General features: G+C 30.0%; 1 protein-coding gene across 19 annotated transcripts in view; it reads right to left on the bottom strand.

Annotated features, from left to right (window-relative positions):
• Positions 1–328: 328 nt before the first annotated feature.
• LOC115216989 (plasma membrane calcium-transporting ATPase 2) overlaps positions 329–13,172 on the bottom strand; it is a 330,524-nt gene continuing 317,680 nt past the window's right edge. For 17 of the 19 annotated variants that reach the window (XM_036507526.1, XM_036507534.1, XM_036507538.1 and 14 more), the window contains one exon: positions 11,243–12,181. In XM_036507526.1, the coding sequence (XP_036363419.1) occupies positions 11,786–12,181 (396 nt within the window). In that variant the 3' untranslated portion in view covers positions 11,243–11,785. Of the gene's footprint in view, positions 1,045–8,562; positions 10,692–11,242; positions 12,182–13,172 lie in introns of those variants that run through there. The other 2 variants (XM_036507543.1, XM_036507544.1) reach the window with 2 other exon arrangements.

Below are 13,172 nucleotides of genomic sequence, written 5' to 3'. Positions count from 1 at the left end.
TATGCATATGTGTGTATATACATTTTGTATATATATATATATATATATATAAACATGTTTTTTGACATTCTATTTTATTTACAATAATATTGATTACATCTAGTTTCCAACAAGTATGATGTCTGAAATAGCTAACTGGCATGTGTATGTAAGAAAGTGGAATCACTGAAATCTAAGTTGCTTTCTATCATTGTGTAGTTGCTGGAGGAAAAATAATATTGTAGTTGGGTAGGGATAGGTTTAATTTTTGTTAATAAATAATCTAGAATGATTTTATCTCCATACCTAAATTTCTAGGACTTTTTTTGAAATATTTTTTCTCTCTTTCAATTCAAATACATTTTAAAAGAAAATGAATACTCTGGAATATTGAATAAATATATATTGTTTGAAGTAGTTTTTATGCTACAAATAGTTTTTGAAATTCCGGTATACTGTCCAACATAAACCAGAGGTGATATATGATGAGGTTGTGTTAGTCAGAGTGAAATGTTATAAAGTAAATAATATATGGATAAGGGGTTGATGAATAGAGATTTTTTTTTGAAGGGTATCAAATAATTTTGGGGACAACATAACTTAGTGCTTTAAATTAATTCACCACAGTTGTACTAATTAAAAAGGGAAAAATAAAATGTAGAAAATGAACAGGAATAACAACAACAATGATAACAGTAACAAAATAGAGAAGCAGAGGAAAATAATTTAAGCTAAGAAATGAAAACTGCACACAGACATTGAATATTATGAACCTTGAAAGATAGAGATCAAGAAGAAAAAGAGAAGGGGAGTTTAGAATTTCTTTCTTCTAAAAAAATTGTCTTTTCTTTAAGGTTCGTCAGCATATGGGATACTTTCGGCACGGTTTAGCCATGGTTTACTTGGACATTCATCCGTTTCAGGAGAACTTGGAAGATTATTTTTTTTTAATGGTCCAGAGCGTAATTGAAGAGATGGCAAGCTGGCAACAGAGGGCCGACTGCGTTTGTCATAGCTGTCCAAGTGAGAATCTAAATCCATTTGAAAAGCGTTTACAACACGAATCTGAAAACAAAAGAATAATAACAATAAAAATAATAACAGGAAATTTTATATATACATACATACATACATATATATATATATATATATATATATATATATATATATATATATATATATACATACAATATATCTATACACACACACATACACACATGTATTGAACACATTCTAAAAAAATATTATTTCAATGTAGAAAATAAATATTTTTAAAAAATCACATGGCATAAAGACACAAAAAAAAAAATTTAACAATCTAAATATATATATATGTATATATATATACTTGCCAAGAAAGGAAAAAAAAAAAGAAAAAGTCAAATAAAAAGAATTAAAACAAAACAAAGGATAAAACCGACAGTAATACTGATAAAATTGCTTTATATTTTTTGTTTTAAATAAAATAACATATAGACACACACACACACACACATATATATATATACATACACACATATATATATATACACATATATATATATATACACACATATATATATATACACACATATATATATATACACACATAACAAGCGATAAAGTAAAATTATTGTGATTAAGAAAAGAAAAAAACAACAAAACAACAATATAAAGAATATACATGCATGCAACGTGCAAATGCTAGGCAAGAAGCTGGCCCATGCAATGAACTGATATTTCTGGCTCACAAAAGTCTTTGACGCCAGCACTGCTGAAGGAGAATTGCTCATCACACTTTATAGATCCTAAGTTATCACAATAATTGGTGGTTTATGTTGGCACAAGGCCCTACATTTATGGAAGAGGGGTAATGAGTTTGTGTGACATACAATACCTCTTTTTTCAAAGGCAATGTAAAGTGAAATGGCATTGATAGGGCATCAAAAATGTTGTAGACGTGGCTCACGAGGAGCTTACCTCTATTGTATTGGTTAACTACAAGGGACATTAAGTAACCTTGGACAGATAAGTATAAATATATGATGATGATGATGATGATGATGGTTAGGCATGACATCCTAGTATTAAAAAGGAGAGAAGATATACTAAAGTGTGGTGTTGAAGCTTTGTTTTGAAGGTTACAACTGATATAGATTTTATGTGGAATTGAAGTGGTTTTTATGTGGAATCAAGTTCCTGAGAAGTCATTTCTTGTTGTACTCAATAATAACAATAATAATGATTTTATAATTACAATTTAATCCTCAGATTAGCAACCTAACAAAAGTTGCTAGAATTGACTTTGAAATTGGTTTGAGAATTCATCTCATATAAATTTTCTTTCTTAAAATGATAACACTTATAGATTTTATAGGGAGAGAAATAGGAATATGTCTATATACTAAGGCAGCAAGTGGCATATGATGAAGAAGTAGCTTTAGCTGTAGACTGCAACCAGTTTGTTGAATCAACCTCCACAGAAGAATAATAATGTTTTCTTACTTTGGCATGATGTCTCAAATTGGAAAGAAAGAGCAATAGTTAATGGAATTCAACACAGCACATGATAATTATTACCAAATTGTGGAGTCAAAGAAGGTAAAGCTGATCTCTCGGTAGAGCTCATGAACTAAAAAACCCACAAGTTAAAAAAAAATAAATAAAAAAAAACACCTGAATAATGGTAAAGCACCTAGTTTAGATGTTTCTTGTTTGTAGCAACTCCTCTACCCCTATGGTAATAATGATATGTTGTCAAAGCTATTTTTAAAAAGTAAGGGATATATTTTAGAGAACTTTTTCTGACTAGTGATCTAGATTGTTGGAAGAATCTAAGTTTTTAGAAATAAGAGAGAGAGAGAGAGAGAGAGAGAGAGAGAGAGAGAGAGAGAGAGAGAGAGAGAGAGAGAGAGAGAGAGAGAGAGAGAGACTCACCTCAGTTCTGATTAATATACATCTGAATTTGATGGATATTTTTACCTATTAAATATTTGGTGACTTGATTAAAAGAAATATATAATGCAGAGTTTGTAGCAAGATAATCAGTTGACAGCTACTTTACATTATTTGATGGAACATTTCAAGTTAGGATTCCATTTATTCATCCACAGCATAAGCAAGCATTAAAACTTTATGTAAATATATTTTAATGTACTGTGCAAGTTGGTTACTTTGTTATATAATATTTTATGAAGATTTACCTTAGCTGCAGTGTATTTGTAGAGCTATGCACTCTCTGGCAAGGCACTGATGGGCTGTACAAAAGCCCATAGAGTGAAAGAGAAAAACTAGTTGGTTGTATCTTGCCAAAATACCTGATGTTTATAAATATATTTTTAATACATAAACCTGCTTCAAACCTTTTTTTGATACCAGCTTGCCTGAAACTGTCCCTGGTTCTATGATATAAACTTTCACTTTGTATAATTTTTTTAAAGTGTTCTAAAGTTGTAAAGTGATCTAAATTAAAGTTCATCAAAATTTCAATTTAATTTATGTTTCAAACACCAGCTTAATAACGAAAAAGATATTTTATTAAATTCTTTATTATTTTCAAAATTTATTGAAATAAAGACAGTGTATTTCAATAGAAATATGATAATGAAATGGTTAATGAATTAAGCTATTATATTTTGTATCAAATTTAATAATAAAATAAAAGCAAAGAGATAGTTAAATAAAATTCATATCACACATATATTTTATTCAATCTCACTTCAGTTTGTTACATTATGTTATACAAGAGTGTACATAGAATGATACACCATAATTCATAGGATTATTGGTATACCTTCAAATAGCAATACTGGACAATATATAACTTGAGCTGAGTTTTGCAACTGAATGGTAGATCATCATCATCATTTTAACATTCACTTTTCCATACTTGCATGGCTTAGGCAGATTTTCTACAGCTGGATGCCCTTCTTGTTGCCAGCCATAACTCGTTTCTCTTTGACTGGTTCTCATTGAAGATTGGAAACAAATGACACTACTTGTATAATGGTGGCACTCATTTGCAACAATCATGCAGTGTCAAGATGAAGAAGCAATCATTACAAATGGCTTCTGTTGTTTATGGTAACATACTTCATTTCAAATTATTTACAAAGACTGGGATTAGTCATTTGAAAGATATTTTTTCCCGGGCACACTGCTGATTATTTTAGTTCAGAGGTCAACATTAGCAAGCACACTTTCATCTAAGACTTACAAATTTGTAAGTTAGTGTCAAATGTTTTGATGTATTTTCTACATTATAATTTATAACTAATGTATTTGCATTTTTGAGAGAAGTCTTTGCTCAGTACAATGTTTGCTTGATCTAATTAATGTTTCAAATATCTTACATTTAGGCAAGAAAAAATCTGTTATAAAGATGAATCTTGCAATAAAATTCATTAACTTACAGTTATCTAAATCTATATTAGAGATGTAAACAATTTTTGTACCAAAAATCAAAAATATTAGAAATTGGATGGGAAGCTAGAGAGAAAGTGAAAAGAAAAATATAAATTACAAGAAAGAATTAAAATTTCTTAAGTGAAGAATTTTAGGCAGACATTGTTAAACAATTCAAGCAAGATAATTTGACAGTGGAAGTAACCCCAGATTGTAAAAGAAAAAAAAAAAACAAAAAAAAAAAAAAGAAGCCCAAAGAATTTCCATTAAACTATAATGAAAATGATAAACCATAGGAATTAGATTAGCATATAGTGAGTGAAATGTGTTCAATAATAAATAGCAGGCAGGTAAGATGATTTTCTTGCCTTTAAGAAATTTCATTCCAAAAGATGAGATAGAAATGTTTAACTTAATAGAATATGAAGTCTCAAGCATTGGAAAAATAAAATATGAAAACTGACGTTAATTGTAAAGATATAGATTGAAGTAGAGAGAATTTTTTGGAAGTCATTCTTAAGTCTTAAAATCAAGTTTAGAATCAAGATTTCGTCTCAGCACCGAAGAAACTGTAGCAACATGCAATAAGTTTAGATACCATAATATTGTTTATTAAGTTGATTAGATTTTGCTCTTAATGTGGAAACTGTTTTTATATGAAATTTTTTGTATCACTGCAAATATGTGTGTGTGTGTGTATGTGCATATGTTTGTATATAAGGAAATGATAACTGATATTGAAGATCAGTATCAAGAAGCTGAAGGAAGCTTGATTAAGTGCCATCATCTAACCTATTGTGATGAAGTTGTCTGATGTGCAAAAAGATATGCAAAAGCTAGAACTAGCAGATAAAAATTTTAAATTGTAGTTAGCATCTATGAAGACAGTTCAAAGCAAGAAGATTAAAATATTTTTTGTTACATCTGCAGATAATGAAGACCAATTTAGAAACCTAAAATGATAAAAGAGAAATGGTTATTGATAAAACCACACATAAATTCATCTAAATTAGAAATCCAAAATGTCAATATATTTGTGATGAGAACTGAGAACAGTTTTTTGGAATAATTTAAAATTTGAATAAAGATTGGGAATGTATTGATTTCACCAAGGAATCAATAATTTGGGTTCTTCAAATTGATATTAATCATAAAAGACATTATAATCCCTAAAGCTGTTCAAAACAAAAGTATCAATTTTATTTTCTAATTAAAAAGAGAAACAATTATTGGTTTAATAAATATAATTTTACATTATTACCATAAAAATCTAATCTTGGTAGAATAGAAAACAAGAAAGTAATAGAAAATAAGAATTTGATTTTTAACAAAGCAGAGTGAATTGTAAAAGAGAAAAGTAAAAGTGAGTCAATAACTGGAGAGAGTACTAAAAGGAGATGGGTGTAGGAAATATATATAGCTTTTTTGCAAAACATATTTAAATATCAGATTTTAAAATTTCGTTTTGAGTAAAGAACTTGCAGGGGCAAATATTAAAAACAATTATTTTGCATGAAATGCAACTGTTCCAAAGTCTTCTACAAGAAGGAATGAGAATTCTGAGAATATAAACATTTGCAAATGAAGGATTTGCAGAAAAGTCAGGGCACTGAATATTAAAAACTCTTAACCTAACTGTATTATTGAATTTTAGTTTGACAACAAAGAAAATAAAGCTTTAAAATTATTTAGAGAATAGAAATGAATACATATTGAAAATTTGAACACAATTTTAAATACAACACTGATGTTTGGGATGTTAGGATAAATGGCAGACAGGATGAGATAGATGTGCATAGTAAACAATTTGGTGCTTAGGACTGAGAGAATTTCTTGCCAACAATGAAAAGCAGCAGATGTAAGCCTGCAAGTGCTCATTTGTTGACACGTTGGATAGAATAATGTTGATCTGAATGGAAGAAAGCAGCGAGAGAGGTTGAATCTGCTCATCAAAGAGCACAGAGGAGGGTTAAAGACAAGTTAGAAAAAAGAGAAGAAAAAATAAAAAAAAATAAAAAAAGGCAGAAGAAGGATACAATCATGCTACATAGGTAAGTAGGTGGGTAAGTAGAGTCATGTTGTTTGGACAAGGAAAGTTTCACCATTACGACAGAACTGGCTCCACAATGCTTCCAATGTTTGCCGCGGAATTCTCTCTGGTTGCAAATGTCACCTTAGTTCTTGGGAAAAACATGTTGTAAGAGATTTTGGCAGATTTCTTTAACTCCAATGTATTCCTGGTTCATATCCAGAGCTCGATGAAATCCATGATGCATGAAGTAAATGAAGCAGTAATGTGTATATAAAATTCACTTTTTTTAACACTTCCTCTTACACAGAACAATTCTCAATGATTTTTTTTTTGTTATTTTATCTTCAAATATACATTTTTAAAATATACTTCCAAGTATGGTGGATATAATAAATTGCTATTTTATTGAGACAATTTTGTCAGTGAGGAGTTCTGTCAAATTCTAAAGACTATTTTGTGGAGAAAATAAATATTTTGAAATAATAGCAATAATTTCACAAATAGTTGTATACAATAAAATCAAATCTAATTTTTAAGATGGTTGAAAATTTGAAAGAGTTTTTGAAAATAGGGTTTGAATGAAAGATTGTCATTAGGGCTCAAGGTTTGAAATGATTTAAAAAAACAGAAAACTATTTGTATCACTGTAAATATTTAGCAGCTTTAGACAAAACCTGTCCACCCAGAAATTTGAATACAAAACCCAGGGAATAGTGCAATGCTTATTAATCTTGGTGTTAATAAAATTTAAAAAAACACAAAAAACAAAACAAAAGAAAATTAAGTAGTTTTCTACCTCATTGCTATTTATTTATTTTCTCACAAAATAATAAACAAAAATATCTCAATTTTTATTCCAGATCCTTTTGTAAAGTTTTAGAATGTGCACATATATGCATGAGTATAATTCTAAGAGCTTACAAGTTACTTAGAACTAAATTAGTTTAGTTGTATCTAAAATTTGGTAACTTTTAAGAAATAATGTATGTGAAAATACACCGAAAACAAAGAAATAATTCATTATAAAATGGCAAATATTACCCCAACTAATTTTGAACTTTTAAGAGAATATGAAATAGTTCTTTTTGGAATAGTATTGCTCGAAGCATACATGTAAAGCTTTAAACAATAGCACGTAGATATTGAATTGAAAAATTGTTTTGAATAGAAAAAGTCAAAGGACAGCCTTCGATTTATTCTTTCCAAATGGGTTTTCCAACTCAATACTTACCTGCTCTTGTTTATTAGCTTTGTGTGTGTGCTTTGGGAGTTAAAACTTCAAAAGTGGTTCCACCAGAAAATTATCTTTTAATTTAGGGAACAACAGCTACACATAAAAGAGTTTCTCTGTGATTACCAAGCTTTAGACAAAAATGTGTGTGTATCTGTGTGTATGTGTAGTCTAAATCTATGTTGATATCAGTAATCACACTGGCAACCACTGATTGTTCAGTAGAGTTTTGCTGCAGACTTTCAGTAGAACCTTTATTTACAGAATTACTGAGTTCAAAGCAATGTTTCACATCAGTGATATCAAATCAGTCCCACTAAAATTTTAATTATTAGTGTGGCTTTCAGAAACAAACACTTTGTTTCTGGTTTCCATATCTAATCAAAGGAATTTTAATAATGAATTCAAGTAAATAAAGGAAAATCAAATTGTTTCAATAAAATCACACAAATACGTACACAAACACGTGCATACTTCCCATAACAACATTTATTGAACAGTTTAGTAAATTTCAACAGTAAATATATTGGCTATAACCTGCCCACATATTCTTATCAAGATGAATCTGGACAGTTACAGCTGGCAACTTGTGTTATAACTGGGAGAATATGAATGAGGAGAAGTAAAATGGTGTTTAATCAATAAGACAACTGAGTGAATTTTCACAAAGCCCTGTTGTTATTGTATGGGCTTTCAATTTTTTTTTCCAGAAATATACGCAGCCAGATTAAGTCTCTAAGTTTAGCATCAATGTGGTTTTTATTTCAGGGTGTTTGTATTTACTATTTTATGAGTAAATTACTGAACACTGGTGTTAATAAATTGCATAAATGCAACATGAAAGTAATAGTAATTAGTAATTCAGGATTAGAAAAGGAAAAAAATGAAAAATAAATAAAAGCTGTTATTTAAACAACTACAAACAATAACAAAATACTACAGGTCAAACGTTTTTATTCATAAAAACGATAAACAATGCTGAGAACAAAACAGTTGTTGGTACAAAACCTACAGTTAAATTACCAATCAATCTTTAAGAACTGCAGATGACCTAGTCATCTCACCTTTTTCTGCCATTATTTGCCTCATTGTTGATACAGAAGTTTTTAAGTCAATGACTTTGTGTATGGTGATAGAGAGATAGGATAAAGTGCAGCTAGAACATGTAAGCTCAAGTAAACATACATCCAGAGAGCTAGCTGGCATCCTACTGTTAATAATAATAAAATTAAAAAAAAAAGAACTGATCTGAGATAAGAATGAGAGCATACCAAAGATTTGAATTTTTTCCCCGTGACAATAAAATCATAGCAGTCAGTTAATATTGATATGCTCTAAAAACTGCCAGTACATGGAAACTAATAACTGCAAGATTAAAAGTTCTTGCAGAGTAAGCTATTTTAAAGTCGTTTTTAATAATATTTTAAAAAGTTATTTACTTTATAATTATCTGTTGATTTAAGATAATGAAACTATTATTTTATTTTAAAGGAATTAATACAATTCATTTTAAGTTTTTTTTTTTGCATTTATTAATTTTCTGAAAGGAAATTTTGTAAAATGTGAATCAAACTGTGTGTTTGGTGTTAGTAAATATTTATCATCACACTAGAAACACAGGAAACCTGCTCAGTATCTAACAGCACAGCCAATACCTGCAGTCATACTTCAAGACGCCCACTAGTTGTGTAAGATTAATCCATTCCAATAATTGAAACACCCAATGATGGTGTCCATAACATATCCCACTACAAAATGGTTTTGTTTCTGTACCTTTTTTTTTTGCGTTTTTTAAATAGAGATTTTCAAAATTTACATTTGAATAATTACAAAAATGTTTCTTCTAAAATCAATTAATCATTTCTAGTTCCATTTATTTCATTTTAAAGATCATTTTGTACATAAAACTCGAAGTTAAAAAAATTTTTTTTTTGTTATTTTCCATAATTTTATTTTTTCGTAAATTTTCCACTCAGAGAGGAAAAAATTTGTGTAAAAACTTTTCTCCATTTTTCAACGTTTTAAAGGTTAATTTTTAATTTCAACCACACATTTGAGACAATTAGCCTTCGGTTAAAGAAAAATATAAAATGAACAAAGCAGTCGGTGTTTTGTATGAGCAATTGCACACACATACACACAGTTCCTGCACATACATAAAATGAAAGTAGACGGTATAAAGATGATGTAAAAATTACTGAAAATCTTTATACTGTATCGAACATAATGAAAAGTATGGCAGCAATTGTAAACACATCTGCACACATGCTTCTAGCTTCAAGTATGACAGTCAAATAAGAACAAGGTTTTTGTTTATTTTTTTTTTAAATCTTAAAATTCATAATTTAAAACATTTTAAAACTTAAAGGGAAGGGTTTTGATTATAAAAAGGAGTAAACTAATATTGAAAATGTACGTGCCTCAGCCCAACTGATTGGAAGAAATCTGAAAATTTTGGGGTATATATGTAAATAATGTTTTTTTTTTATCCTACTAGATATGCATATTGGCTTGATATCAATATCAACTAAATTATCTTTGTGGGGATGTAGGTTTCAAAGATATACTGCACTCAGTAAATTTTTTTTTTCATATCTATAGTAAGATTAGTTTTCACAGCAGGAACTGGCACCAGATCAGTAATGTTAGGGGAAAGGTACTTCTACACTGCACAGTTTCAGCAATATAAAGCAAGCTCAGAACCCAAGTTCTAAATGAATAAGGATATCAAAACAATATAAGATGAATAGCAAATGATACAAAATGAAAAAGGGATTTGTGACAGTAAGTAAGTCACACATTATTTCCAACAGCAGCTCTTGCAGTGCCCATTTGTATACTACCACATAATATGATGCAGGGCATAGTCCAAAATAGTGCAGTACATGCTCAAACTGATGTGTCTACGGTCTGGTTGGTGCTAGCAGACGCGTCGATGCGTGGGCTGGCTGGAAATTTGTACCTCATCCTAAGGTTTTCAAGTGATTGGGAACTATAGTTCGAGGACAGGCTATGTCCATCGTAACGCGCATCTAATGCCATGCGGAAAGCATTAACAACACGAATCTGAAAAACAGGAAAATAACCAAAAACAAAACCAAAACAAAACAAGGGTAGGGTGTTCAAACATATACAAGCACAAGGGAAAACAACATTGCAGCATTCTCTAATAATTAAAATAAAAGGATAAGGTTTCACAACAACAAAATTTGGACTAATAAACTAGTGCAGTACTAAAAACAAGACTATGTGAACTAATATGACACACATTTGCAAATTTGAATTCTAAGCAATGGTAATTTTAGGTCTCCAAACTGGAAAGGAAAAAAGGCAAGAGCAAGGAAAATGTGAATTAAATAAAAAGTAAAAACAAAATACATATAATAGCAACATCATCTGGGTAAAAAAAAAAAGGATAAAATCTTGGGTTAAACATGAACATAAATACCATGCAGGGAAGAGTACCAGAGGATCATGGAAAGAAAATTGTTGACAAAAACACACCGCCTTCACATGGGATTATCACAACACAGCTGATAAATGTTTCATTAAGAGCAGTGAAGTGGTAGGTTTATGTTAGAGGTTAGTGAAGTGTTTAGTAATAAGTTATTCTACTGTTATATATCAGACTAAAAGTTAGACACTATTCACAGGAGTCCATCCACTGATGGGGAAAAATTGTGAGTAATAATAAGAATAATAAAAAAAAAAGATACATTTAAAATTGAATTGAACAAAATAATAAAAAAGATAAAGAAAAAAAGAGGAACTTATGAAAGAAAATATAAAAAGGTGCACTGCACCAGAAGCTTGTGTGAATAATCTATTATCCTTTGATCAAAATGATGACACCCCAAAAAAGTCAAATCCAGTTTGACCTTTGGTTTCTGTGGTCCCTTCAACAGTTTTTATTTATTTTTTTATATAACAAGTTTCACTTGGTAGCATTTGGAATATGTGGGAGGTGATTGGATCAGTGGCAATATGGAGCGACCAGATCTTTCTATCACCTCAAAGAGATGCTCATTATCAGAGTCTTTCCTTCATTATTAACACCATCATCAGTTATGGTCTGCTAACTGGATCCATTAAGGGGGGAAAAAAAAATTCACACAGAAAAGATTTTCCACTTTTTTCTTTTGTTAACAAATGAAAAACTACTAAATTGAAGTCTCATGGATATTTGTGTTGGCAATGTCAGACTGACTGAAGGTCTTTGTTGGAGACTTTTTGCGGGTTTGGTTAACAGGAGCCAGTATGGGTGAAGGTTGCTTAGCAACCAGTGGAACATTTTCAAATGACTGGCTTTTTGTCTTGAATGGCTGATGATCAAGTGGAGTTATTGGAGTGGAGACAATTTCTGGGGTGTTAAGATACAGGTTTTCTGGTGGACTTGATCGTAAATGGTGGTCATGGTGATAAGCCTCTTCACTTATGGGCCGGGGCCCAGGGTGGCTACGCGAACTACGTATGCTGTGTAAACTGTGGAAACTGTGAATGCTACGTTTTTCCTCAAGGTCTTCCAAAGTACTCTTAAACGCTCGCACTACCCGAAGCTGTCAACAGAAGAAAATTAGTCAGCTATTTAGGTTAACATCTCAATGACAGCAGTAGTAGTAGCAGTAAAAAACTTAACAACTGAGGACTGTTCAAAGTTATCCATTTTTTGATGGACCTTAACTTTTTCCAGATGGCATTTCAAATCAGCCATTAATAAATTGGAATATTATAGTTGGTCAGGATTACAGAACGATAACTAGAAATAAAAATGAGTTTTCTTGAAATATTATCAAAGGAATAAATAAAAACTACTTACAAATACTAAAGATTCATCTATGTTTAGAAACTAACATTATCAATACTTTTGCTTAAATGCTTCATTTAAACTTGAAAATATTTAAAAAGTATTTTAGATTATTATTATTCCATATAATTACATGTAATACTCACAGAAATTGCTCAAGTAAATTGAAGAAACAAAACGCATCTAATTTTAATTTTAATATTTCAATACTATGGTATTCAATTTCTTATTTTAAAATATATGTGGCTAATTCTAAACTTATTTTGAGTAATAAACATATTGTTTCTCCTAGATTACTGAAATTTTAAGTGAGGTTTAATAAATTTCATATCTTATAATTGCATACTGACAGGAAAATTTTAATTTCATAATAGCTCTACCAAATACTTTTTCCTTTGAGACAAAGTTAATATATTCTGTAGAAATTTTAGCTTCCTTCTATCAAACAAAAGTTGTAACTATTCTGACTATACTTAAAAGTGTCTTCACATACAAGATCTATTTTCTTAAATAATTTAATTACCTATGGTAGTGTGGACTGCAAATTCCACCTAAATTGTGCCAATGAAAACAAAAAAAAAAGAAAAGAGAGAGAAAAAAAAGAAACAACCACCAAGTTTTCATTAATGTTTCATCTAATCTGGAGGTGATTTCAACAAGTATAAAATCAAGACAAGCTATTTCAACTGGATAAGAACCACTAGTGACTTAAGCTGCAGATCCACAAAATAGCAGAAACTAGA

This window comes from Octopus sinensis, linkage group LG11 (genome assembly GCF_006345805.1).
Source record: "Octopus sinensis linkage group LG11, ASM634580v1, whole genome shotgun sequence".
Lineage (NCBI taxonomy): Eukaryota > Metazoa > Mollusca > Cephalopoda > Octopoda > Octopodidae > Octopus > Octopus sinensis.
This window is presented reverse-complemented; position numbering and strand designations above follow the sequence as displayed.